Here is a 26,834-nt window from a genome sequence, read left to right on the forward strand (position 1 = left end):
CAAACAAACAAAACCACATGGTGCTTAAATTCAGCACTGGGAATGGGATTCTGACTCAAATGATAGGATAATGCTTTAAAATGACACTCAACATACCTCTATAATCGAATGTGACTACATGGTAGCCTAATGAACTAAGAACCTGCAGAGACAGGAAAAGAAAATGTCTGACATCACTCAAATAAACAAAAAAGGGTTCCTAGCTCATTTTCCATTAAAAAAAAAGTCGTCATACTCAAATTTCCAGACTTCTCTGTAGAGTCTTCAGACCATTTTTAAAATGGAAAAAGGAAAATCAAAAGGAAAACTTTCCTGATCATTTCCTCACTCCAAGGCCATCCAAAATGTATACGACTTTCTTTCACAGAGCTGGACCAAGGTGAGCATTTGTAGTTAAAAATTACATAATTTTTTATTTGTTTCTAAAAATGACTCATTATTTGGCTAGAGAAGACCCTTATTTGTCAGCTGGGGTTGTGTGGAGCCCTTTGTAAGTGCCTAACTATGAATTTTGGGACCATCAGAAATGGTTTATGTTTCACTTTCAACTTTCACTTGCATTAGATGGAGATACATCCTGGAATGGTTCCTCCAAAACCTTAATTTGTCTTCAGCTGAGGAACGAAATTCATATGCATCTTGGTTGGCATTGGGGCGAGTAAAAACTCAGGAAATTTCAATTTTTGGGTGAACTATTCCTTTAAGATAATGCCAAATAATTGCCGGAAGTTTATAACTACTATAGCTCAAACAAATCAATTAACACCAAACCCAGACATGTTGAATGCACAGCATTTTATTAAAACTGCAATGCTAAAACAGTGCAATGTTATTCATTTTTGTCATGTAAATTTAAATAACAGTAAACCTTCAATCCCTGCTGCAACAGAAGGAATGTTTATGTCCATTCCCTTTGCTTCATTGGCTGTTAGATAAAGCATAAAAACACTTGTAAACACTGTTTAACAAATAATTACACTACATTGTAACAACCAAATCACAGCAGAGAGTCTCTCCAGCAGATCCAGCCTAGCACTGATCTTTTGGCAGCGCCAAAACTAAAACTACTTTTGGCCTGCTCTAAACGAAAATTTATTTGTAGAAATTATTTTTATTTTATTTTAGAAAACTGAATAAGCGCAATAGTCTGTAAACACATATTTTCCCATACTCATCCAAACCTAGAAATTACTTAATCAAAATCCATACATTCAAACAGCGTACGAACCCTGCAGACAGGGCTTTCGAATCTTAAATGTACTGTTTAAAATTTTGGGACGGGTCATTTTTTAAAAATGTTTTTCAAAGCGTCTCTCCAAGACTGTATTTATTTGATCAAAAATACAGTAAAGCAGTAATATTGTGAAATGTTGATTTGATACTCAAGAAACTTTTTTGTTGATGTTGAAAACAACTTTTCCCTGGAAACTTTTTTGTCAGGATTCATGGATGAATAGAAAATTCAAAAGAACAGCCTTTCCTTAAAATATCATTCTTTTGTAAAATTACTGCCACTTTTTTCAATTTAATCCATCTTTGCTGAAAAAAAAAAAAAATTTCTTTACAAAAAAATCATATTGACTGCAAAGTTCTTAACGGCGATGAAAAATTAAGGCAATTGCTTTTTTTTTTTTTCTTTTTTTTTTTTACCTTGTAGAGCTGAACTCTGTGATCCCCTCCTCTGAAACACACACACACACAAACATACTCAAGTAAAGTGACCAAACAACTGCATCTATTGAACTGCATTTTACAGAATCCTTATAAAGCCTAGAATACACAAGGCATCAGACATTTGCCGACTTTGTAATGGTAACAGAGCAAAATGGGCATCATTCTATCATATCACATCATGTTCTGAACACAACAAACTCTCCTAGCAACAACATTTGCAGGACAAATGAAACATGTTTGATTTCCTCCATATGGCTGGAATCATAGCCTGAAGCAAAAGAGTCTGTGCTCATCTCACACAATACGATTTTCTGTGAAATCGGCAACTAGCATCGATGACTCTTGAGTGTAAATTGTGAGAAAAATCTGGGCAAAAACAGTGTATTGTATTCCAAGGCCAATACACATTGCACCGACAGATGGTGAACAACACAGACAATCACCAGATTAAAGAACATCAATTCCACAACCCAACAAACATGTTCAATGAGCAAAAACAACAGCAACAGATGCTGATTGGCTAACACACAAGGATCCGACAAAACTGTTGGTGCAGCGTGAACTGGCCATTAACGGACACTGAATCATTTTTGAGATTGAGTGGGCTTTAGAACGTGGTGTTGATCCCGTGTCGCTGAGTGTTTGTATACCTTGTTCCAGCATTACCATGGAGATACAGGATGACAGGGTGACTGGACTGGAAGCTTTTGTCGTACCATTCAGGATCTTTTGCCTGAGCGTCCCTCCACATCACTGTAGGTACTGTGTGCCTGAGAGAGAGAGAGAGAGAGAGAGAGAGAGAGAGAGAGAGAGAGAGAGAGAGAGAGAGAGAGAGAGAGAGAATACAGCACTGAAAAAAAAGTTTGATACACTAAGTAAGCATGTGTTACTATTCAAAAGTTTGGGGTCGGTCAAATTTTTAAGTCTCTTATGCTCACCAAGACTGCATTTATTTGATCAAAAATACAGCAAAAACAGTAATATTATGAAATATTATTGCAATATTATTGCAGTATAAAATAAATATATTAAAATGCAATTTATTCCTGTGATCAAAGCTGAATTTCAGCATCATTACTCCAGTCTTCATTGTCACATGATCCTTCAGAAATCATTCTAATATGCTGATTTGCTCATGAAACTAATATAGTTTTCAATGTTGAAAATAGTTTTTTTTTTCAGGATTCTTTGATGAATAGAAAATTAAAAAAAACAGCATTTATTTGAAATGTATATATTTTTTATAACATTATACATTTACAACATTATAAAATGTATTTACTGTAATTTTATTTTTTATCAATTAAATGCATCCTTGTTGTATTATTCATTTCACGTATTAGTTTCTTTTAAAAATAAAAAAAATCGTACTGACTCCAAACATAGTAATGTATTCTTTCAGGACTTAACCAAGAATTTATTATAAAAGACTCTCCTATTTAATATGGAATGTGATCAGTACACAAATGAGCTTATTTATGGAGAGAAAACTACAGAATCAGTGGCAGGAGGCTTATATGGACCTTCGCACTGTTACTCAGTAAAAGTCAAACACACACACATTCACAGTCACACTCAATGGCCAGCAGCCACGGGCCCGTACTGTCACTACAGATTTACATACTTTGGGCCACAGGCTGTGTTTCAATAAGTGCGCCCTTCAGAAAGACAGCCATGGCCATAGGCAGAGAGAGGGACAGAAACTGTAGGGTAGAGAATGTGAGGACAGAGAGAGAGAGATGGCGAGTGGAGGTAAGCCAGGCTGGGTCTGTATTTTAGCCGTAGTCTGTGTTCTCACCACACTCCAATGTTGATTCCTTCCTCCGGCTGTAGGTAGAAGTTGTGAGTGTGATTCAAGCCCTGATCCTGTGGTCTCTTCAGATCTATAAAATACGGGACTCGCACTGCAAGAGAGTGAAACAGAGAGAAATCAGTCAATGTGAAGCTGATTCTGATGCATTTCTCAGTTAAACAGGATATTCCATGGAAAAAGAAAGTTTGCAGGATTTTTTTATTCAAATTTTATCCATCGGGAATTGATGGGATCTTTGCAAGTCAGCATCAGATACCAGAATGTAATCGTCAGTTGAAAAAGAAATAAGTTGAAATAGTGTCGATTTTTATTTCATGTTGCATTTAACATGTGACCACTGAAATTTACACATCAATAATACCAAGAAACTTCTGCATGACTCTTGTAATTTTGTATTGTGTTACATAGCAGCAAATTTTGCAGATAATTTGTATACAGCAATTTTCGTTTTTTTATTATCTAATAGATGTCAGTTTAATCTAAGCCAGTACATGTAGATTATCCAATCATAACAAACATAATGTACACTACCATTTAAAAGTTTGGGGTTAGTAAGATTTTTTGTAAAGAAATTAATACTCATATTTAGCAAGGATGCATTAAATTTATCAAAAGTGACAGTAAAGACATTTATAATGTTACAAAAGATTTCAAATCCATTTTTTTATCTTACTTTTTATCAAAGAATCCTGGAAAAAAGTTTGATTTCCACAAAAAAATTAAGTAGCACAACTGTTATCAACATCGATAAATATAAGACATCAGCATATTAGATCATGTGACACGGAGTAATGATGCTGAAAATTCAGCTTTCCCATCACAGGAATAAATTAAATTTTAAAAATTAATAAAATAGAAAAACTGTAATAATATTTTACAATATTACTGTTTTCACTGTATATTTGATCAAATAAAAGCAGTCTTTGTGAGCATAAGAGACTTCTTTCAAAAACATTTGAAAAAATCTTACTGACACCAAACTTTTGATCAGTAGTGTACTTACAGGAGTCTTAAAGATACAGAAGCAAAAAAAAAGACTGTTCGGTTCTAGTTTAACTCTACTGTATTTAACAATTTCATTTTCCATACGGATCAAGTAGCTGAAAAATCCTGATGAGATTTAAGATGAGTGAGTTTTAATTTTACACTCACTTCAATAAAGACAAATTTTTGATGAAATAATAAATCGTTATTGAACATTTACAAATGAAGTAATCATGCTGGTAAATCATTTCAAACAAAGGTTTTTGCAATTCTGCAAGTCTGGTCACAGTCAGACTGGAAAAGTCACGTGAATCTATATAATGACTGTCTGTGCTGTAAGCACCAACGAATAACATTTGGTTTGCCATTTAAGAACTGAAAGTGTGCCACAAGCTTTCTCAGGAGACTGATGACTAGACCAGATTCATCAACCTTAGTCACAGATATCTCGCTGAGTAAAGCAGACACAGGGATGCTTACAGTTTCACTTTTACACAGAGTCTGTCCATTATTAGTTCAGACTGCAAACAGAAGCAGAACATAGTGTGGAGAAACACATCAGCTGACAGAAGTGGTGTGACACTGCTGACAATGCTAATGCTGACATCAGCCTAAAACATCACAGAACCATGATGACTAATATCAGAGAAATTAAACTATGATGTGACAACATAGGAATAATCGGATGAGAGACATGTGAGAGGCTGTTGAAGTGAGACAGGATCTCAGCGGTGAACAGAGTGGGCATTTAAACTGGATTGGATGAATGACGGCTTTGTTTGGTCGTAACAACAAAAGGCTGACTATAAACCCATATCGCAACTGTGTATCCTACTTTAATGTTTGAAATGTCTTATTAATGTCATGATGTCCAGCAGAGTCTGTTCTGTAATGGACAACACTTTTAAATACCAAAATACATTATGTTGCAAAACAGGTACATAGGCTTCAGTACGAGAGTACAAAGTAGAGACTGTGGTAAGCGTTACTGAACACTCACAGGTACACTACCATTCAAAAGTTTGGGGTCTGTGGGATTTTTGAAAGAAATTAAGTTTTATTCCGCAAGGATGCATTATATTGATCAAAAGTTACAGTAAAAAATATCTCTATTTCAAATAAATGCTGTTCTTTTAAACTTTGTATTCATTAACTCTTTCCCCACAAGCATTTAAAAAAAAAAAATAGTTAACAGCCACCACCAGCATTTATTAATCATTTTTTATATAAAAAAACACCCCATCTTACTCTAGCTTCATTCAATATTTGTTTAGCAATACTTGAATATGGTAAGTTTAATTAAAAAAGGCAAAATTTTAAACAAAAAGCTGAGAAAATCAAGTTTTTTTCAAAGACTACAACATAAGCAACAGATAGGTGCAGGTATGACGTCACTTTGTAGGCCAAAAATACAGAAACGAGTTAGCATTTTAGCACTTCCGGTTCCATTGTCCTGAAGTCAATGTTTTTTTTTAATGGGATTCTGGTTAAATGGCTGAAATAAGGTCTGTTGTGCACAAAAGCTCAAGACACTTTTACGTTTTATTCTACGACATAAAAAACATCAATATTAACCCACTTGTGATTTTTTAAGCCGTTACGTGTCTTGAAAAAGGCAGTTGCTAACAAGTGGATAAATGGGACTACAGGGGCTGTAGAGGAGATTAAACGTTTTCACGCCAAACAGGTCAACTAAGTCCGCTTTATTATGCTTATAATTGTGCTGTCATAAACTATTCTAACTCAAACTTTCTGGGAAAATGTTTTAGATAAAAACTGAAAGAGTTGTCAGAAGCTTAGTGGTGGTTACATTTGAAGTCGTGGGACCATGGTGTAGTACGTTTATAGCCTACCTTAAGCTTTTTACTTCTGGCGACTGCATTACGGCTTCAAAATTCATAAAAGTTGTGTTCATCTGTGAAAATTATCTTGATGGACAAAAAGTGCAAGTATCATTAACTTTTGTTGATCACAGATCTTGTTTTTAGCGATAATACAAAACCCTATGGAAAAGTCCTATTAGGTTTTTGTCAAGGGAACCAGAGTGATGGTAACTGTCCGTTGGCCTACAAAGTGATGTCATACCTGCACCAATCTATGCTCCTATGGCATGTTTCTGCTTCTTTTTCACCTGTGTTTTGATCCGGAGATTTTGTTTTCTTTAAGGCTATGTTAACACGGAAACGATCTGAAGAGAAAACGCAAAAGTGGTGTTGCGTTATCACTTTTTATTCTGCGTTTAGACGAGCGTTATCGGGGGGAAATCCGTGTGCATGTGATGACGCAAAAGTGTGTGAAATTCGATGTAGTAAGCACTCCAGGCGGCTAGGTGTCAATGTGAAGCACTGCGACACAACAACACCAATATCTGAGAATATTTTGTACAACTGCTGAAAAGACTCTTGTACGTTTATCAGAGCTGCTATGGCAACTTGAAGGTCCGACGTATGGAAATAATCCGGAATATTGGGGTTATTTTCCTGTAATGGCGCATGCCTGTGACGTAAACACGTACGCGACGAGAGCCACAGTGAGCAGATTTGCGTTTTTACTGTTTAGATGGGAACGCGACGGTGGATCGTTTTTAAGATTTCCACTCTGGAGGGTGGTTTCACTTTTTTGCGTTTTTAAAGCCTCCAGAACGCCGTCACCGTTTAAACGAAAGGCACATCCGATAAAATATTTTTACGTTTTCACCCAGAATCGTTCTCGTGTAAACAGGGCCTAAGAAGATGCGTAATAGGGCCCCCTATCATATAACAGTAAAAACATGGATTGCTGGAAAATTTCGTCAGTGGTGGGGAAGTGTTCTGTCATAAATGACGGAAAAAAGAGCAGGAAAAGAGTTAAAGTTGTTAAAAATGTTAAAGAGTTAAAAATGTTTTAGTTACCACAGACATATTAAAGTCTGCAGAAAAATATTTACTTTTACAAGTTGATCCACTGAAAAAAATAGTTAGTTGTGGTAATCTTTAATCAAAATTAGCTTCTGATCTGGAATTGGGTAGAATAACATTAACCACTCCCCTCCAACTGCCAGTCCTCTATGAGCGAGGGATGAAGAGGAGGTGCGCAAAAATAACACCCTGCCCTCTATTCAATATTCCGTCAACACTGCAACTTCAGTTTCAGATGTTTCAATGAGATGAGCAACAAATCAACATATTAAAAAGAGAATTCTTTCAATAACATTTAAAAAATCTTACCAACCTCAAACTGTAAAATTACCATGAAAGAAGTAAATAAATTAAAGGTACATAAAGTATAAATTAGGACAAGACTAAAAATTCCCTTTTGTATCCAAAAAGTTTCTTCATAAATTTTAAAATGGCACAGTGTGTAGTTATTATTTCTCAACAAAATATTTGATTTTATGAAGATGCACTATGCTGTTTTTATTTGATGACTTTAAGTGTGTGTGACTGAATGTGTCTTCAGAGTTGTTCTGAGCATGCTGAATATTTCACAGGGGAAAATGCAGTGTAACAATCTCCTTGGATACTACATTTCCCTTGAGGTGAATTGCCCTAAGCTTGTCCTTGCAGCAGCAGATAATGGAAACTGACCCATCAAGTTACTGTATTAAATTATACATCGACAGAAACTGATGCTGCAACCAAAATGATGACAGCTTACATGGCAGCTTTGCTTGAATAACAAAATGCAAAATTATTGGTCTGGGCACTGCAAAACATAAAAAAACACTCACGAGAATTAGTTTAGTTTAAAAATACCAATCAATATCAAAGTTTACAAAGACTGACCAAAACACATGTTTAAGATAACAAAAGTATATCCAAAATACACACGCACGCACGCACACCTCTTGTCTAAATGCCAAAGTATACAAAGAATGCCCTAAGTATATGGCAAACTTCTGGCCTTCATACCAAAATGTATGTATAGTTTGGCCAAGTTGAAAAGATTGGATAAAAAAAATACTCACCAAAGTTTAAAAATACTAATTTTGCTTGTATTGCTGGACAGAGTTTGATGATAACAGGGATAGCGATGTAGATTCCCAGCACCCAGATCAGTATCCTCCTCAACCTCCACATCAGACCACCCCTGCGGACACAGAGAGAACTGATTATATAAAGCACATATTCCTTTAACACACATAATACATTAATGTACTACAGATTAACAAAAAAGATGTCAAAATTAAATTGTACCAAACACCAAGTTCTATTTTGTCCTGCAATAATTTGTAAAGAACAACATTCCTTCACATTTGATGGGCTAAAACACTTCAGGCCAGTTAAAGAATATATTATGGAAATTTTAAAGCATGTTTTTGTAATAAAAATCACATGGAAGGTTTACCATGTGTAAGTACAAGATGTGAACAAAAGTGCTGGTTTGGGAATGAAGAGTTAATGGTCCTCATAACAAGGCCTGTCCTCTCACGGTCTCCCTCACACACAGAGGTCAGACAGTGTGCATCTTTGCGGCAAGTGGTGACCTCTAAATTGTGCCGGGGAGTATAAAGTGTCATGATTATAATTAGAGAAAGCAGGAGATAGATCACTTAGAGGAACAAACTCACCCTGTCTGACTTACTGCCCTGAGCTCTGCTGTAAGGTCTGTGGTTGTATGTGTGTTTGTGTCTGGCTGATATACAGATTAAAGTGTGACTTTCCAGTGCTAAGAGGTGTGTTGTGAAAAGCTGCTGTATTGAACTTGTTTCATTTCCTCCTTTGCCTCTTAAAATGAGAAAGGAATTTTCCTACCTAACTCATGACCAGCGGATTACCAAATGCTAAAATGCTAACACACAGACGCACGCACGCACGTTATGGGCCCTATCTTGCACCCAGCGCAATTGACTTTATACCATGCTTTATATACTGACGCATGTATCATTCCCATTTTGCACCCGACACACAGCGGACTTTTCACTCCACAGACGCGCGTCGGTAAATTAGGGAATGAACTTACGCTCCCAGGGGTGGTTCAGCGAAAAGAAGAGGCGTGTTCCGGCGCAAAAGTTCCCTGGTGCTATTTTGCCGTTTCAGAAAACAATTCCACCACAGACCAGGAAAAACCTAGTCTAAACTCAGTGGTGCTAAACGTCTATTGTACAGTGTACAAAGTCAATTGCGTTGGGTGCAAGATAGGGCCCATAGTGCGTGCGTGCGTCTGTGTGTTAGTATTTGAGCGTTTAGATTTGGCATTTTTAAAGTATCGGCAGCTAAGTTTTTCTGATTGCCCGATGTGTTGGAAGCGGGACTTTTATTTTGACGGGCGGCGCTAAGAACACCAGCACTGAGAAGAGAACGCCAGCGCCTGATCACACAGCGCTCACTCACATTCTCCATCTTCATTAGTTTACGATCTCTGTCAGTCATATCTAATACTTCGTTAGACAGAACTGGTAAACAAAGTATGCGAAAAAGTCAAGTGTTTGCTTTTATATTATTTCTAACAGAAAAGGCAAACAATCAGGCTAAAATACTTTCTCATTTACCGTAAACATTCAGCAAATGCGCATCTACATCATTTAAACAAATCTCTAAATATCTAATAAAGATTTAATTTCACAAACCTTGCAGATTTAATAGAATCCAGCTGTGATATCTTGTGAAATGTGCATTTGTAGCCTGCATAAACGTGTTCCTGCGAGTGACGGTCGGTCCGTGTGAAGTGAGTAAATGCGAACAGAAGAGCAGCTTCACAGGAGACACGATCGAAAAACTTTAAATCCTTCATTTTAAAATATACTGTGCTATATGCAGTTGCCCACTGTGTCATATTCATATCGTTTTCAATGTGTGCTGTATGTAAAATCAGCGCTACCTTGTCAAAAGTCAAAGTAAAAAAAAAGTATTTATTTGAAAAAATATGATTATCAGTGCCATGAAATCACTGAGATTACTGGGTGCGATTTTACAGTGTTTACTTCCTTTTTATTCACATATTCTTAAACAATTATTATATTTGTGAAAAATACTGTAAAAGGATTGCGGATTTAAGAATTTGCCATCTAAAGTATAAGCATGTTTATTTTAAAGATTTTTTTCTAATTTATTAAATATTGATTAAAATAAATATAAAGTATATATATATATACCTATATAAATATCGGCTTTATATCGGCCATCCTGCTCTCTAAGATATCGGCATCGGCCATCAAAAAACCAATACTGGTCGACCACTAGTTAATAGCTGTTAAATATTTAGCTTCGCCATCACAGGGTGCCCCCTGTTTTAATACATTTAAACTGTAATAATGCAGTATTTTACAATATTATGATTTTTACTATGTTAATGAAATAAATGCAGCCTTGATGAGCATAAGATACTTCTTTCAAAACAATAACAAATCGTATTAACCCCTAAACTTTTAACAGTAGTTCTTTGCAGTAAATGGTACCCATAAAGGTGCAGTCATATGAAATCTAATGACAGGACATAAAGATAGGTGAGAGAGCATCCCAGACAGGGGGAAAGAAGAGTCAAAGCAATAATCCAGGAAGCAAGCCAGACCTGAGCATCCGGTTTGATCCGGCTGATTCTGGATTAGTTCCACCACAACATTTAAACATCCCTACGATATTTCCTCTGCCTTCTTCAGACCACACCTGCTAATTTTGATCTAATAGTAATGTAAATTACTAGTATGGAGAACTAAAGACAGGTTTAAATTTATATTTACAATGTAAAATAAACGGGAACAAACTGAATAATAGAATCAATTGCTTATGACAACATTTATGGAAAGGGTTAGTTGAGAGAAGACAGGAAATTATGTGAGAGTTCTCTATGCTCTTCTCCTATCTTAATGTGTCAGCATGCCAACTACTAATAAGCCACAGCTCTGACTGCATTATACACTTGTATACTTATTCCAGGTGATTAGTGCAGCAGGAGGCTGATCTCAAATTCCCTGCAGAGATAAGACGTTTGGTCACCAGAAGGTCTGACCTGAGCGTGTGTGTTTGTGCCAATGTGGTCCGTTTGAGAGTTTTTGCTTGTGTGTGAGAGTGCAAGGTGATTGTGATAAAGAGAGAGAGCAATACTATTGTGTAACAGCAGAGCTAAATACAGCACACACAGGCTGCACTGAGACTCATTACTGTACCGTGCTTACATACTGCCATTGTGCCGTTTATGTGTGTGTGTAACCTTTCAGGATGTTGCTGATTATATACACATTATCATCTAGTAGACCTAGCCATTTGTTTGTCTATGTGGCTTGATAGATGTTCAAGATGTGTTTACTGGTTAGGTTATAAGATAAGATGTGCAATTCAGGGTTGTACATGCCTTTTTTTGCAGGTTCATGTTTGCACAGAGCATCCTAACCAGAGCTTTAAACCTTCAGGGTAACACTAATATGTTAAGCCATGCTGATCCAATGCCATATGGGCATTATTACGGCTGTCTGGGCATCAGGAGTCCAGTCTGGACTGGGACAAAGAGTTTCTGACTTGTGCATTGAGCAAAAATATGGGAAGGAATGAGAGATGCACCAACATTTCAGTTGAGAAAACATGCTGACATCTTGGCAAAAAATATGAACAGAGATTGGATTACATTTTTAACAGATCGGATAAAGTTTGTCTGTATTTGAATTAAGTCTAAAAAAAATTATATGTAATTATAATCCATATAATAATTTCGAATACTGACAGATTAATAAAGAATGGTTCACGTTCTCAAACAAACACACACATTTGTCTGCCTCGTGCATTATACAGACACACCACGATCTCATGTAATATATTGTAGGGTACAGATATTGTAGGGTAAAAAAATATAAAGCATCACAACTGCTTTTAACATTGATAATGATAAGAAATTTTTCATGAGCAGGAAATCAGCATATTAGAATGATTTCTGATGGATCATTTGACAATGAAGACTGGAGTGATGCGGAAAATTCGGCTTTGCATTACAGGAATAAATTACATTTCAATACTAAAATAGAAACCGTTATTTCACATTCTTACAATATTTTATAATATTATTGTTTTACTGTATTTGTAATCAAATAGTAGCAACCTTGGTGAATATAAGAGACCTCTTTCAAAAACAGTAAAAAAAATCTTAGCAACCCCAAACATTTGAACGGTCGTGTACTTGAAGAGACGGGAAGGTCTTCTTGGTTTACCATGACACCTTTGAGCATCACACGATGATTCATTTTTCAGTGCTGATTGCTGTTTAACTGTAATTTGACCTACTTAGAGCACCATCTTGGTAATTTACCTCTATTTGTGTGTATGTGTGATTCAGTCTCTGCATTCGACAGGATGAAGTCTCTAAAAATGATCACCACCAACACACTATTCCCACACACACAAACACTCATACACAGTAACACTTTACAATCTGAAATCCCCAAGTCCAGTGCATGTCTTAAAATGGAGATTTTAAATCTTTAAAAAAAAAACACTGAGTTTATTCAAAGTCTGCAGAGTGGCAGCAGTTGGCTGCCTTCATACCATATATGAAGACATCAATCTCTAAAAAGAATATCATAGTTATTCAATAACCCATTAACAACTCATTAGCTATAAATTCAATATTTAGCTATAAAAGAATACCTCCATATTTCATTGATCAGTCTAAACTCCTAAAGTGACATGAGTAATGCTCAAATGATAAAAACTCTGCAGTTGTTTGACTAACATTTAGCATTTTAGTGTAATTATCAGTGTTGGGAAAGTTAATCAAAAAAAGTAATCCACTACAAATTACTACTTTAAAATTGTAATTTGATTACATTACTGATTACTGCATGTAAAAAGTAATCCGATTACTAATTACATTACTTTCAAGTTACTTTGAAAACTTATTAAAACTACAAGAATACCCTACAAAGTGAAACTCAGTTCTTTCTGTAATTTAATATTGCAGACACCCCAAGTCTCCCGGAAGTTCTGGGAGTCTCCCGCATATTGATAGCGGCTCCCTGATGCCCGCAAATTAGTTAAAATCTCCCGGAATCTAGAGCGAGCGACTGTGCTCCAAACCGTGTAGCGCGCGCACGGCGGAGAGGGAGAGAGTGAGAGACATTTCGTGTGTGTGAGTGAGTGCGTGTGCGCCTCATGAAGCGCATTCTCTGGTAATTCATTAAAGTGGATGCTCATTAAATGATGAAGCCGGCCAAACGTGATTAGAAATGCATTTTACTAAATATTTTTTTCTTAACAATACATTTGTAACACAAGTAACTTAATTTTATTGACATCAGTAACTGTAATCAAATTACATAAATTTTAAATGTAATGAGTTACATTACTGCGTTGTCACGAAAAGTTACTTTGTAACGCGTTATCATAGATATAAACACTAGATGTCGCATTGGGGTTCTAAACATGCGTCAAAACCGCCGCCATCTTGGAACAATGGTCTTGTCATAGGAAGTAGCTAGGTAACGCTGAATTCATGGATGATGCCGGACTTTTGTGCTGCGTATGGATGTTTACATGAACGAAATCTAAAAACCAGACAGCAAGGGATTACATTTCATAAGATTGTGAAATTTGCACAATTTTTTTAATTTCTCTGGACTCTATAATAAATACATGTCTGACCGTTGGAACGAACCAAGACAACTAGAAAATAGCATTCATGACGATTTATGGTGATTTTATTTCCGTTAGACCTTTTCCTACATTAACGATGATGAGGGGTTCCCTTGTTGCAAGATGGCGGCTCTATTGACGCATTCGTTCCAATGAACTGCCGTAGCCAAGGCGACATCTAGTGTTTATATCTATGACGCGTTATACCCAACTCTGGTAATTATATATACCTGGCATTAACCATGCAGGAAAAGTGAAACCTTAAATGCACATCTGATTCTACATGAATAAATAATTAGGTCATTTTCAGGTCAACGTATTTGACAGAGAACAGATGCATGATTCTATGTATTACCAAAGCAGACAGGCAATACGATCCAGCTGTACTAAACGATAAGCCTAGTTTAGGATAAAATTTAGGACTGAATTACACAAGGACACTGAAGTATGAAAGAAACTAAATGAACAACATTTCATAATCATACTACAATACAACACCATAAACATAAGAGAAGCACACAAAAGAAGATATTTTGAAGAATTTTGCCATCCAAACACTGGATCGCAGTAACTTTTTGTTCAAAATATCTTCTTTTGTGTTCCAAAGACAAAAAAAAAGTCAGCCTACGTTCTGCAGATTAGACGTGTTCTTGAAAGATCTCATGGGCTTTAGATTCAAAGGCATCTTTCTAAATCCTAACAAAACCAGTGTATCCCCTCTGCCAACATCAAACTGTGAGCCCTTATTTCTTGAAAGCCACAGTTAGATCACTTCCACTCAATTCTAAGAAGCCAGATTCAAAACATCTCAGGAAAACTTTCTCTTCCTTCTCTTTCTGTCGGACGCCAAAGGCTTGTCTCGTTTCTTCGGGTACCAGACAACAGCTATTAAGTGGCAGAGGATATGCTTTCAGAGCTCTCAGCTGCAGCTACCCAAATCAATGTCCTAAATATCCTGGTCTGGTAGTAGACCACCATATGCCAAATACCTGCTCTATCAGTGACCATGATCACTTAGTGGTCAGCGTCCTAACTGACACACAATGTCTGGAGTGGCTTAACACATATACAAAGTTCAGTCATGAAACTCTAGGTCCCTTAACTCAACCTGCTTGCAATCACATCATCTTTATAGTGCACTGCTGATTGATTCCTGCTGTATCAGTAGCCAATGAGGTCACTTGTTCAACCTTCACATACTTGGTCAGCATTTGCCTTAGCAGTGCAGCACACGGTCTCTTGGGCTGCTTTTACACTGGCACAAAAAGTTCTTATTCATGTCTGACATAGATTGTACATTGTTGCACACGTGTAAACACAACTGTAACATGGTTTGTTATTCAGGAGGAGGCGGGAACCGGCGAGCATTTCACAACTTTAATCATATAAAATAAACAAACACAAAAAGAAAGTAAAAGTGACAGCCCGTCACGGACGACTGCCCCCCACACACATAAACAAAACATAATGTCAAATAGTCCAGGCCTGGTCCTTTCTCGTCCTTCACCGTCATTGCTCCTCCTTTTGTGCTTCTGAAGCTCCTCCGTGAGAAACTCGAGACCGGTGTGGCGTGCTCATTATCAGTCACGCCACTGGTCTGTCCTCGTTCTCACGGCCCTCTGCCTCGTCCTGCTTGCCACCACGACAATCCACACAAAATCAGATTTTTTGTACATCCGTTCTGAGCCACAACCAAAATTGCCTAAACTACCTTTAATATCGTATTATGAAGCAGACATGCTCATACATGCTCCAGCAAACTCACAGCTTCTTATATAGGTAAGAGATCGTGCACACACAGAAATATTCAGGAACATAGAAACTACAATTTAGCCACTGCCCTATAAATACATTTTTAAAAAAGCTTTAAGCTACATACAAGTTTTCAGCAACAAGGTGATAATGTTGTAGACACAATCGCACACACACCTTTTTCTTGCTAATACATTGAAATTATATAAATAAATGTAACCTTACTGCACTACTTTACTTCACATCAAAATCATAGATGAAATAACTAATAAACATTACCATTATTTTTATCTGTAGTTATTTTACTTTTATTACATTTCAAGCTGCAAACATGATTGACAGCTTTAACTTGTCCATGCTGGCAAGTGCTCATGGTATAAGCAGGATAAACCACATCTAGCTGTGCAAGAACCACCTTACGTTATTATATAAATAATTGTATTAATTTTAAACAGCATGGACATTCAAAACCTAAGTGTCAACCATGTCGTTGAAAGCAACCACAGATACTGGATACAAGTTCTTTTAAACAGATGGGGAACAATGTATATGGTCAAAAGATCAGATCTGTGCATTATGCTTTGCAGTTTAAACGCAGCATTATGCCTCACCAAGACTATTTATTTGATCAAAAATACAATAAAAACAGCAAAATTGTGAAATAGTGTTCCAAATTAAAAGTACTACTTTCTATTTTAATATATTTTGTACATTTATTTTATTCCTATGATGGCAAAATTGAATGTAAATTCTTTACTGTCACAATTTCAAAAATCCTGATTGAATTAATTAGAAATAATAATAATAAAGGACTATGAGACAAAGACAGGCTTGCAATTAAAGGTTAAACTGAAGAATGAAGATGATGCAGAAGAAGCAGTAGAAGTAGAGAAAAGTGGAGCCCTTTCACCAACCTGCAGCTACAGCTACATGTAATAGATTATGACAGGTCTGAGGGACAGGACTCTCTGAGAGCACTAAGGTGACACTGAGCTCAGGGTAGGAGGAGGACACTAATGTCTTCCTGCTTTTAACACAGCAAAAACCACATCTTCTGGTAACATTATACATGAAGTTAACTGTTAGCTTCTCCCATTAGACAAAATAATTCGCCTCTTATTAAACACTTTGTTTCTTGGAATGAATCAATCATGGCTGACTGTGTATAGAGCATTTCTTGTTCACAACTCACAAACAAGACCAATGACATAATTAAGTTTAAAAAAAGAAAGGCCAGTTTAGATTTCCTGTTGTTTTTAAACAACAGCTGGTATGGAATTGCAAGACACACAGTCTGCCCTGGCATTACTATTCCACGATAATGCAAACGGCCTGATATGAGTTTAATCTGGACGTGCATGTGAAGGGTATGTGAAACTGTAGACACTGCACTCTTAAGGATGAGATAGACACGTGCTACATTTTAGGCTCTCTACTTCCCCCCTCTCTCCTTTCTTCCTCTCTTTCACTCGCCCTAATGAGTGTCTCTGACCGCTCAGCGGAGGTTGGAAGAGCAGTTTTGACAGTGATGCCAGAGTTAGTTACCGCTCTGTCTAACTCAAGATTAGTCTTCTTCAAACCACCCTAATGAAGAAACACCACCGTCATTGCACCAACCCAGTTTGGGGAAGCGCAAAACAACATATATTCAGATTCAACAAATCAGTGGGTTGCCTGAATGACTAGTCAACCTAAAGGAAGCCTGTAAAGGCTGGTTTCAAGTCACCAAGTTTTTTTTGCACTCAAAAACAGCAAGACAGAGCGGATGGAACAGAATAGAGGTATCTCAAAAAGCTTTTTAAAATATTTAAAACTTTTTGACAGGCAAAAAACAGTGTACAAATGCCAAAAACATCGAACTACATGTGTATGGCTGTAGAGGTGAAGATGACATCTTTGAGAGGGTGTAAATGGTATAATAGTACACTGTTATCATAGTGTTATCAATAGTGGCTATTGGGTGACTAGTAGACCATTGTGACCCATCTCATTTACAGCAACTGACTAGGGCTGGGTATCGTAACAAGATTTTCGATACCGATACCTTGACTTCAATACCGGTTCCCGAACGATACTTTTTTCGATACCAATTTTATGAAATCCGTTTTAACAATATTACATTACCTAAAAAAAAAAAACTTTAATTTTTTTCAGTTTGACGACTTTTTTATACTCATATTTTGAGTCTGTAAAAAAGCACCAATGCTTAAGTTTTCTATGTTTCTTAATCATTTAACAACATGTATTCTTTACTTCAATGAGGTCATTGTTTCTGCCTTAACTTAATGCATTGTTTAACAATGAAACTGAATGAAAATTTATTGAAATGCATTACACCGTCACCTCTGATAACAGATCACTCGAAATTGTAATTTAGACACATGAATTTTCTGTAAAGCTGCTTTGAAACGATATGTATTGTGAAAAATGCTATACAATAAATGTGAATTGAATTAATAGGCTACTGGGGTGCGGGATATATGCCTCACGCTCGGCACACATAAACCTGGCCGCAAAGCACTGGCAAAAGTAGCCTAATGATTATGGATGTGCCGGGAAAAAATAGCAAGGAGATATTTTAATTGTTTATAAATAAACAAGTGCTTTCTAAGTGTGTTGGTTGGAAAGATGAATATGGCAATGCTGACTCCTCATTCCTGCAGTAGTGAACATGTGCGTCCGCCTATATGGATTACATAATCAAACTATTTATTTCTAATTGTTTCGTTTAAAAGTAGACATATTTTGACCGTCTATAGGCCTATTTCTCATGTCTGTGAGGCAAGTATCCTATACGCTGAGTTTCGGTTCATTTGTGACACGCTCCAGTTCTTGCAGTCGAAGACGGATAAACTTTCTACTCTAAAGTGTATTCTGTGCACTTTAAGTGCCTTATCAGATTTATCGTGTAGCCGGTTTTGGCAGCAATTATTTTGTCAAAAATATTGCATCGCGTGCTTCTGGCATCGAGTCTGGTACATAGGTAGGTACACTTCTGATCTTTTCCACAGATTTTCTATCTATCTGGGTTGGGACGCTTATACACACACACTACAGCCTCATGTGCGACGAGCCACATCTCTGGGCAACCGCGTAAACTAGTGTTTTTCCGCCACAGCCTATCATGCTGCATACTTATTGTTTCACTGACGTTGATGAGATGAACTAGCCTAGAAATCTAGACGAACCCTAGCGGCAGCAAAATTTATTTTTTACTTCAATAAGTCATTGTCAAGATCTGTTATTAGTCTTCCTGAAATCTAAAAAAAGATTTCAAAAGAAGAAACCTTGTCAAGACTTCTTTTTCCAATCAAACCTGACATACTTTCACAAGAAAAGCTAAAATAAGACACCAAATTGTCACGATTAGACCGCCTCTTGGGTCTACATTTGATCTAGAGCTCCTGATCCCAGGAGACAAGAAAAGACCAGAATTTCAGGTTGAAATGTGCTGAGTGAATAACTGACATGGTTTACAGGCATTATTTAGGCTGAAGGTTAGCCACCCCTTCTTGAGATGAATGTCTTTAAGAACAAGGGTCTTTAAGAACAAGGGAATGCAGCCAAAAACAGCCTGTCTAAAAGACCCCGTGAAATCAAGAGATTTTTAGCTTTAGGCATGATGTAACGGAAGTAGCAACAGATCTTTTCGTCCATATTGTGATGTACATTGAATTGATGAATTAAATGGTTCTATGTATCCGTTGTTGATCGATGGAGGCAGATCTGAATCCGAGCAGTCGACTATAAGAAAGGGGAAGCCGATAAAATGATTAAAGTCCGACATGCATCACAGAGAGAAGTCTGTTATTTTATTGAGTTATAATATTTTAATAAAAAAATTAAGAGTCAAAAGAAAATTGTACAAGTGAAACATGCATGGATAAATAGTTGGCAATAAGATCAACAACATATATTTAGAAAACATGAGTGAATTTTCATTTCATGGCGACTTTAAGTCACCTTGGGATGTTTTGATGATTTTAAGATGTTTTGTTCGGATCACAAGCAGACGTGGGAGACACATTCCCGTTTGCATCTGATGTTTCAATCCATCTCTTTTGTCCACTCTTAACCAATTCTGTCCTGATTTCTTCAAGGGGAGGGTCTATGAGCAGCAGCTTTCATTTCTGCTCTGACAGCGGAAAGACAACACAAAACGCGGGGAGCGTGTTAGAAATCAGGAATGGTGAGAGAACATCGTGCTTGGTATTTTTCCTCTTCAAACCAAACTTGGGTCTTCAGCCAACAAAGTTTAAATCCGTCTGGCCAGCGTGCTACCGTTAATGTTTACGCATTAGATCAGTAGGAGCAGAGTGGGCCGTCTTTTTTTGCTGTTTAAACTAGAAAACTATGAAAGCAATCCGGTCAAATGCGTTTTCGACTACCTCTGGAAGTGGTCGAAAGTAAACGACTCGTTTACACCTGTATTCAGCATCGTCCACTCGTGCTCCGATTGACAAAAACGCATCTTAATACCCGGTGTAAACGGCCTAAATGCTAGTTAAAAAAAAATTACAGACATATGTATTTAAATGTATGATTTTCTCTAGCAAGAAAAAACACTAAAGTATTACCAACCATCCTGTTTCAATAAAAAAAAGTCAACTCTGTTCTCCTCAAGCAATGCAATGAGGTCTTTAACTTCCATGTCTAAAATGTTACATGGGATTTCAGCTACCGCTAATTTACTTAATTTCACAGATCCTGTGAATTAAAGCTGATCTGACCCCGTTAACCTTGAAACCGGCTAGCCACACAAAGGTCACTGCAACCAGACTAACCAGCGGCAGCTCCTGTGTCGGACACATGACTGGCTCTGGCACCCAATACCCCAGACCCATACAGCACCGGAGGAGAGTCCGATTACTGCGCCATCGGATACAGTGCAATAGTAGAGTGGCATTTCAGTTCAAATGAGATGTGATGGTAGAACTTTACCATACCATTTCCTGCTAGAGTTTCATGCTAATTTGACAAACAATGTATTCTATAACAGGACATTTTACAGGTTAGTTACAATATTTTAATGGACTCTTTCATAACAACTGCTCAGTTGAAACTAACTGCAATAATCTGTAACATTATTGTAGTTAAGAGCTGTAAGCGTTTCCTTGTAAAGCTAAATATAAATCAGATTAATCAGAACATAAGAGCTTTAGCTTATTTCTAATAGCCACTATTCATATACATTAGTGTTGAAAAGTTTACGGTCTGTAAGATGTTTTTAAAAGAGGTATCTTATGCTCACAAAAGCTGCATTTCTTTGAACAAAAATAAAGTAAAAACAGTAATATTTAACAACTATAAAACAACTGTTTTCCAAACATACTTTAAAATGTAATTTATTCCTGTGATGTCAAAGCTGAATTTTCAGCATCAATACTCCAGTCTTTAGTGTTACATGATCCTTCAGAAAGCATTCTAATATGCTGATTTGATGCTCAAGAAACATTTATTATAAATATCAATGCTAAAAACAGTTGTGTTGCCTAGTATATTTTGTGGGAACTGTGATATACTTAGAAAGTAAAAAGAAAACAGAATTATTTTAAATAGAAATGTTTTATAACATTATAAATGTCCTTACTGTCACTTTTGATCAATTTAGTGCATCCTTGTTGAATGAAAGTATTTATTTCTTTAAGAAAGAAAAAAAACCTAGTGACCTCAAACTTTTGAATGGTAGTGCAACATTAAGCAAACATGAGGCATAGGCCCCTAACTGTCCTCCAGGGTCAAAGGTCACAAGCACAATTCACTCAAAAGCAGTGTGTATTTCCACATGACGTGGCAACCATGAAACCTAATACAATCCTCTAATCTTAAAAGCATTTTGGGGTTGCGACCCACCAGCTGAGAAGCATTGATCTGTAGGAACTCCTCCAGGTTCCCAATCAGCAATATATTCTGGCAGTACGTATTGTTTCTTTCCTGAGTGTACAATGTTTTAACACCATATTGCTGGACAAGAAAGTCCAGTAATGCCCCACCTTCCTCCCACTTTGATCTGCAGAGCAAGTACTGGCCGAGAAGAATAACATGACTAAACACCTTATCGATTAGACATTTCTAGAACATTTGCAATAAAGGCCTAATATTAAGGCCTAATAATATCCCTTATAATCTGAGCAGCCAGAGATATGCCTGGACAACCGCTGAAAATGACTATTTCATCCTCTTACAGTGATGTAGGGGATTTCCGATGCACTCCAAATCTGACTTTAAGAACTTTCGACTCAACTGAGACAGGAATTCTTTGCTAACATGTACAAGGTCAGTACCATATTAAAAAAAACGCTAAAGATTGTGACAAGTGTCTCGAAAAAGAAATGAATTCCCCAAAAGCACAATACTTTGAATTTTGTGCCTCAAATTTCTAAACAATGGAAGTGTAAAACAACATTTTAGGGTTTGTGGAGTCTGAACTGGAATTACTTACAGTGAACCAAAAAGTGCAACATGATTCTTGAAATGCTTGTGCACTTCCTGCAAACAGATCAGACCTCATGAAAGTTTGCATTCTTGTGACATTTCTTTTTGAGACAAGATGTTTGGATGACAGTGACGGTCTTGTGCCTTATTAAATAAATAAATAACCCAATATGATTGGACATCTGTGAAGAGCAGGATGGCATCAATATTTTGGGTATATCTGTATATTTTGTATAACAAGTGTATTTTGTCAACATTTAGGAGTACATTAAACGGGCCTGGACGCTAAAAGATGCAGACTAAAAGCCGCGTTGACTACACATGGTTTTTAAGCTTTTCATAAACATCCCAAACTTACAATAACTTCACACTCCACCCAGAAGTTGCTGAATTTTAGCAATGCAACAGCCTAAATACACTTTAGAGAAGAAGTCTTTAATCCTGCTCCTGGAGGACCACTGTCCTGCCGAGTTTAGTTTCATTTCAACCCTAATCAAACACACCTGAATCAGCTAAACACTCCTTTGAATTGTGCTGAAGCAGGCTGGAACTAAACTCTGCAGGACAGTGGAGCAGGATTGAAGACCTCTTCTTTAGAGTCTCAAGAGAGTCACATGGGGCTGTGATTCAATCATAGAGGATAAAATATGTGGCTCCGTGCCTCATAAGAGTTTAAAACCACTAGGATCTCAAAAGTTTTTGAGTGACATTGAATACTCTTCCAAGATCTCAGCAACGACCTCTATTGATGGGCATGACTCTTGCGAAAAAAACAATATTTTTAAACTGGAAATCTTCAGATTCTCCACTGTTCAAAGCTTGGTTATTTGAATTGTTTCATGCCATACAACTAGAGAGGATACGTTCCTTGGAGTCCAAATCTCATCGCCAATTTCAAACTGTATGGCAGCCCTTCGTTGATTTCCTCAAGTCTGAATAGTGTATAATTATTGTTGTCACTGTAATAATTCATCTATGATTAGGTCTTGTTTATGTTAGTCCTCCTCCGCTTGTTTCTTTCTTTCTTTTGTTATGGTTGTATTGTCCGCTTTTCCTTGTATTCTTAAATTTGTACACTATGTAAAAATTGAAAAGAGAATATATAATTTTTTTTTAAACCAACTATGATCTCAGAGGAATACCAATAATGCTTGTAATATCATATTAACAAACATCAAACGGGACTATATGCTGAAAATACACAAGATAATGCTGAAAACACATAACTTAAAAATAACTTCGAGCCAGGCTTTCCAAACAAGAGTCATCGAAGATGATATAATATATATCTGGTAATTTGTACATAAAAAAAGTTCCATGCCATTATTACTTATTTACTGATTTCTAGCTAAATGCATAATTGTTAATGTTCTTAATTAAAGTTATTATACAGATACATTTTTTTAAATACTAGGGTTCCCAGGGACTGTATAAGTTGATGTTAAGCAAAGATAAGTCCTGAGCAAGCTTTCCAGAAACTTGGTATAAACTGGTATAGAGTCAGCCACAGAACATCAGTGCCACACGTGTAACATCAGTCTCACCTCCTGTAGCGTCTTCCCATCGCTGTCCCAGAGCCTCCTGGATCAGAAGCAGCGTCTGTCTTTTTGTGGCACTGCTTTAGATCGGAGCCGTCCAGTAGTGTACCCGTGAACGAGCTGTCATGATCTTCGTTGGCTTTTCGCTTTCGCATCACTGAAATGTGAAACAGCAAAGGTAAACAGTAACACAGATGAGACTGGGAATATTATACTGCAGTCCTCCGTGTATCCTCTCTGAATCAGACGGCAAGGCCGGGGAAAATCTTGCAACCGTGTTAGATCCGGTCGTTCCGCAATGGTCTGTGTGATCCGGTGTTTCTCCGCCCGGCAATTGTGTCATTCAGCACTTTTTCTATATACATTGTTTTGTAGGAGTCAGATATCTGCAGAGACCAGCTGATCAGTTCAGCCTTTCCCCCTCCGTCCCTCCACTCGGCCAATCACACACCGCTGTTCGGCCCACTCAGTCGCGTTAATAGCCAATCACACACCGCCGATCGGCCCACTCCGTCGCGTCAACAGCCAATCACACACTGCTCTGTTCCACCGACAACAAATCACAGAGCTGTAGCGCCCCCTCTTGTTCAGTTGTATCGTGGGTTGCCATGTCGGTTCTGTTGTGTATATTTTGATGATATTTTGTCTTAATATGTCACATCGTATGCCGGAACATTTACTGCTTGCATTCTAACTCTAGAGGTCGCTGCACGCTTTCTTAATGTAAAAATGTTACACATTTAAAAGGCAAGTATAGGGATTTTATTTTAAAAGATCTGGCAACATCCCAACTGAAGACTTCCATACAGACCAAACCTGTTCATCCTGCTTTACTGGGTGACTTAAAACATGTCAGTCTTCGTGTAATTATAGACAATAAGATATCTTGCCACCTTTTCAAAAAACAAGTCTTAGATTTCTAGTCTATTTCCGTGTAATTTAGTAACAACATCTTCTAGTTTAACTATCGAGAAAAACCGTCAAACGCGACGGGTCCATGTTAAAATAAAGAAATGCACACTGTAAGTAACATGTACTGTACTACAGTATGCAATAAACGGAATTTTAAAACTCTAAATATAAATGCATATACTAGAGAATTTCCAAAACAGCCGTAAACATATCAACGTAAAAGCACGAGGATCAAACCAGTATGCATGTAAAGACATGCATGAACATCCAAGGTCATGCATATGAAGCTGTAGTCATGAACTCTGTAATTATATAAATCATAAAACCTAACCTGGTCATTCCAGCTGATGGGATTTCATTGTAGACGTGTTTTGACACGACGCGTGGACCAGAGCCGTGGCGTGCACTAGTAAGTTTAAAATTCGGTTCCTCTCACGTGACCACAACAAACAATTCAGCGGAAGGAACACGCAAGCACTGTTTGTCCACTCTGCATTTAAAGTAGTGGCAAAATATTAAAATTGTAAGTGGTTTGTGTGTGTCTCTGGGGGGGATATAAGTTGGGCATAATAGTGCTAATTGACATTTTATATAAAAAGATAGGAATGTTATTTTTTATTTTATTAAATCTATGTTGAAGATAATATATTATTATAAACATATTAACATTTAGGGGCAGTTAACGAAGACATTAAATTAAAGGACATTTATTTATTGTTGTATTTTCTCTCTGTTTTACATTTATTGTCATTATTTTGGGGGGACCTAAATAACAAGGAAAATGTTCTACCCATGTGGCAACAGGTCATATTACACATATATAAATGTAATGAATTATTTATTATTATTATTATTATATTGAGCATGTAGATTAGATTTGTCACATTTCAGTAGCCTCACGTTGGGTATTATTGAGTTGTTTCTGCCGAAAGGTGGCAGTATACCATCACTTTGTTCTGTCTGCAGTTTCACTGTGAAGCAGGGCAATCATTTCACCCAACTCCCTTCTCACACACACACACACACGCATGCGCACGCACACATCCTCTGTGTCTTTTTACATACCAGGGTCCCACCTGCAGGCTTGATTTGGTTTAATATCCCACATTTAAAAATGCCAATGAAAACTGTCATAGAATACCAAATGTACAATATTATATGGCAAACATATTCACACTAAGCTTCTTCTACTTATTGCTTCTAAGCTAAACAAATACTGTTGTATTTGTGATTTCACAAACCTGATGGAATACACAGTTAAATAAAGAGTCTCAATGAATACATGCTGATTGATTTTATGAGTTATAGGGATATAATGCTCCATCGATATAGGAAAGCATGTCTCCCTCCATTAGCTCTAGTGCTTTTCTCTCCTGAAGCCATTCTTCTCATTGAGACTGTTTTTAACACCCAAATTAAAAGCAGTTACTGTTGCTTCATCTGAACGCTGCTGTATGTGACATGTGGGTGTATGAGCCATCCATGTCCATTGAAGCCTGTGTTCCTCTGTCTGCGTGATAGGGTTGACGTGACTCGCGAAAAGTCTCTCCATATTGATGATGACAGAATTTCTGTTGCTTTTGTGCAAACAGCAGTCAGATTGGGCTATAAATTACATGTTAACGGTCCTCTGATCCTTTTCACATCTCCGCTCAAAGTGCAAGCCCTCTTTTAATATGTCACACGCATGAGTGTCATTTCTAAAGGCTGCTTGAGTGGGTATGTGTGTGACGCACTCTCATTAATCTGTCCCATGCTGCTCTTTGCTTTATGAAGTCCTGATTGCCTGCTCATTGTTTTCTCATTCACTTGTTTGAATACCCAACCTATAATCAAAGCTGTAAAAATAAGGCATTAAAAAGGCATGCTGCCATTTTCATGGTGACACTAACAAAGTACATTTGCATTCACACTGACTTTTTACTCATTTAAGCCATCAAAACTCACAATACCCATCAGAACAATCTGCAGGCTTCAGCTCCCAGTAAAACTGCATTATGGTATTAGAATCTGAATTGAACCGTGGCAAGTGAAGAGGAGGGGTTCAATGCCCTCAAATTTGCACTCATCTCTCTCCCTCTCTCACACTGTCACTCTTTCTCTTCATTTTGTTTTTTAATTCCTCATTGCACACAAAGCTAATGATAACATAGATCTCTGATTCCGGTAATTACAGTGGCTTATCAGAAA

The 26,834-nt window shown here is 37.1% G+C and overlaps 1 protein-coding gene across 1 annotated transcript in view; it reads right to left on the minus strand.

The window, feature by feature from the left end:
- The window catches only part of abhd12 (abhydrolase domain containing 12, lysophospholipase), a 33,213-nt gene extending 8,083 nt beyond the window's left edge, over window positions 1-25,130 (minus strand). Inside the window, exons 1-7 of the mRNA XM_077239376.1 lie at window positions 24,976-25,130; window positions 23,739-23,889; window positions 8,418-8,539; window positions 3,473-3,578; window positions 2,325-2,444; window positions 1,651-1,681; window positions 97-142 (exon numbers count right to left, since the gene is read on the minus strand). Coding sequence (XP_077095491.1) covers window positions 97-142; window positions 1,651-1,681; window positions 2,325-2,444; window positions 3,473-3,578; window positions 8,418-8,539; window positions 23,739-23,887 — 574 coding nt within the window. The 5' untranslated portion in view covers window positions 23,888-23,889; window positions 24,976-25,130. The remainder of the gene's footprint in view (window positions 1-96; window positions 143-1,650; window positions 1,682-2,324; window positions 2,445-3,472; window positions 3,579-8,417; window positions 8,540-23,738; window positions 23,890-24,975) is intronic.
- Window positions 25,131-26,834: the final 1,704 nt, after the last annotated feature.

Source organism: Siphateles boraxobius, unplaced genomic scaffold, assembly GCF_051911475.1.
Source record: "Siphateles boraxobius isolate OS27281-9 unplaced genomic scaffold, OSU_SipBor_1 22, whole genome shotgun sequence".
NCBI lineage: Eukaryota > Metazoa > Chordata > Actinopteri > Cypriniformes > Leuciscidae > Siphateles > Siphateles boraxobius.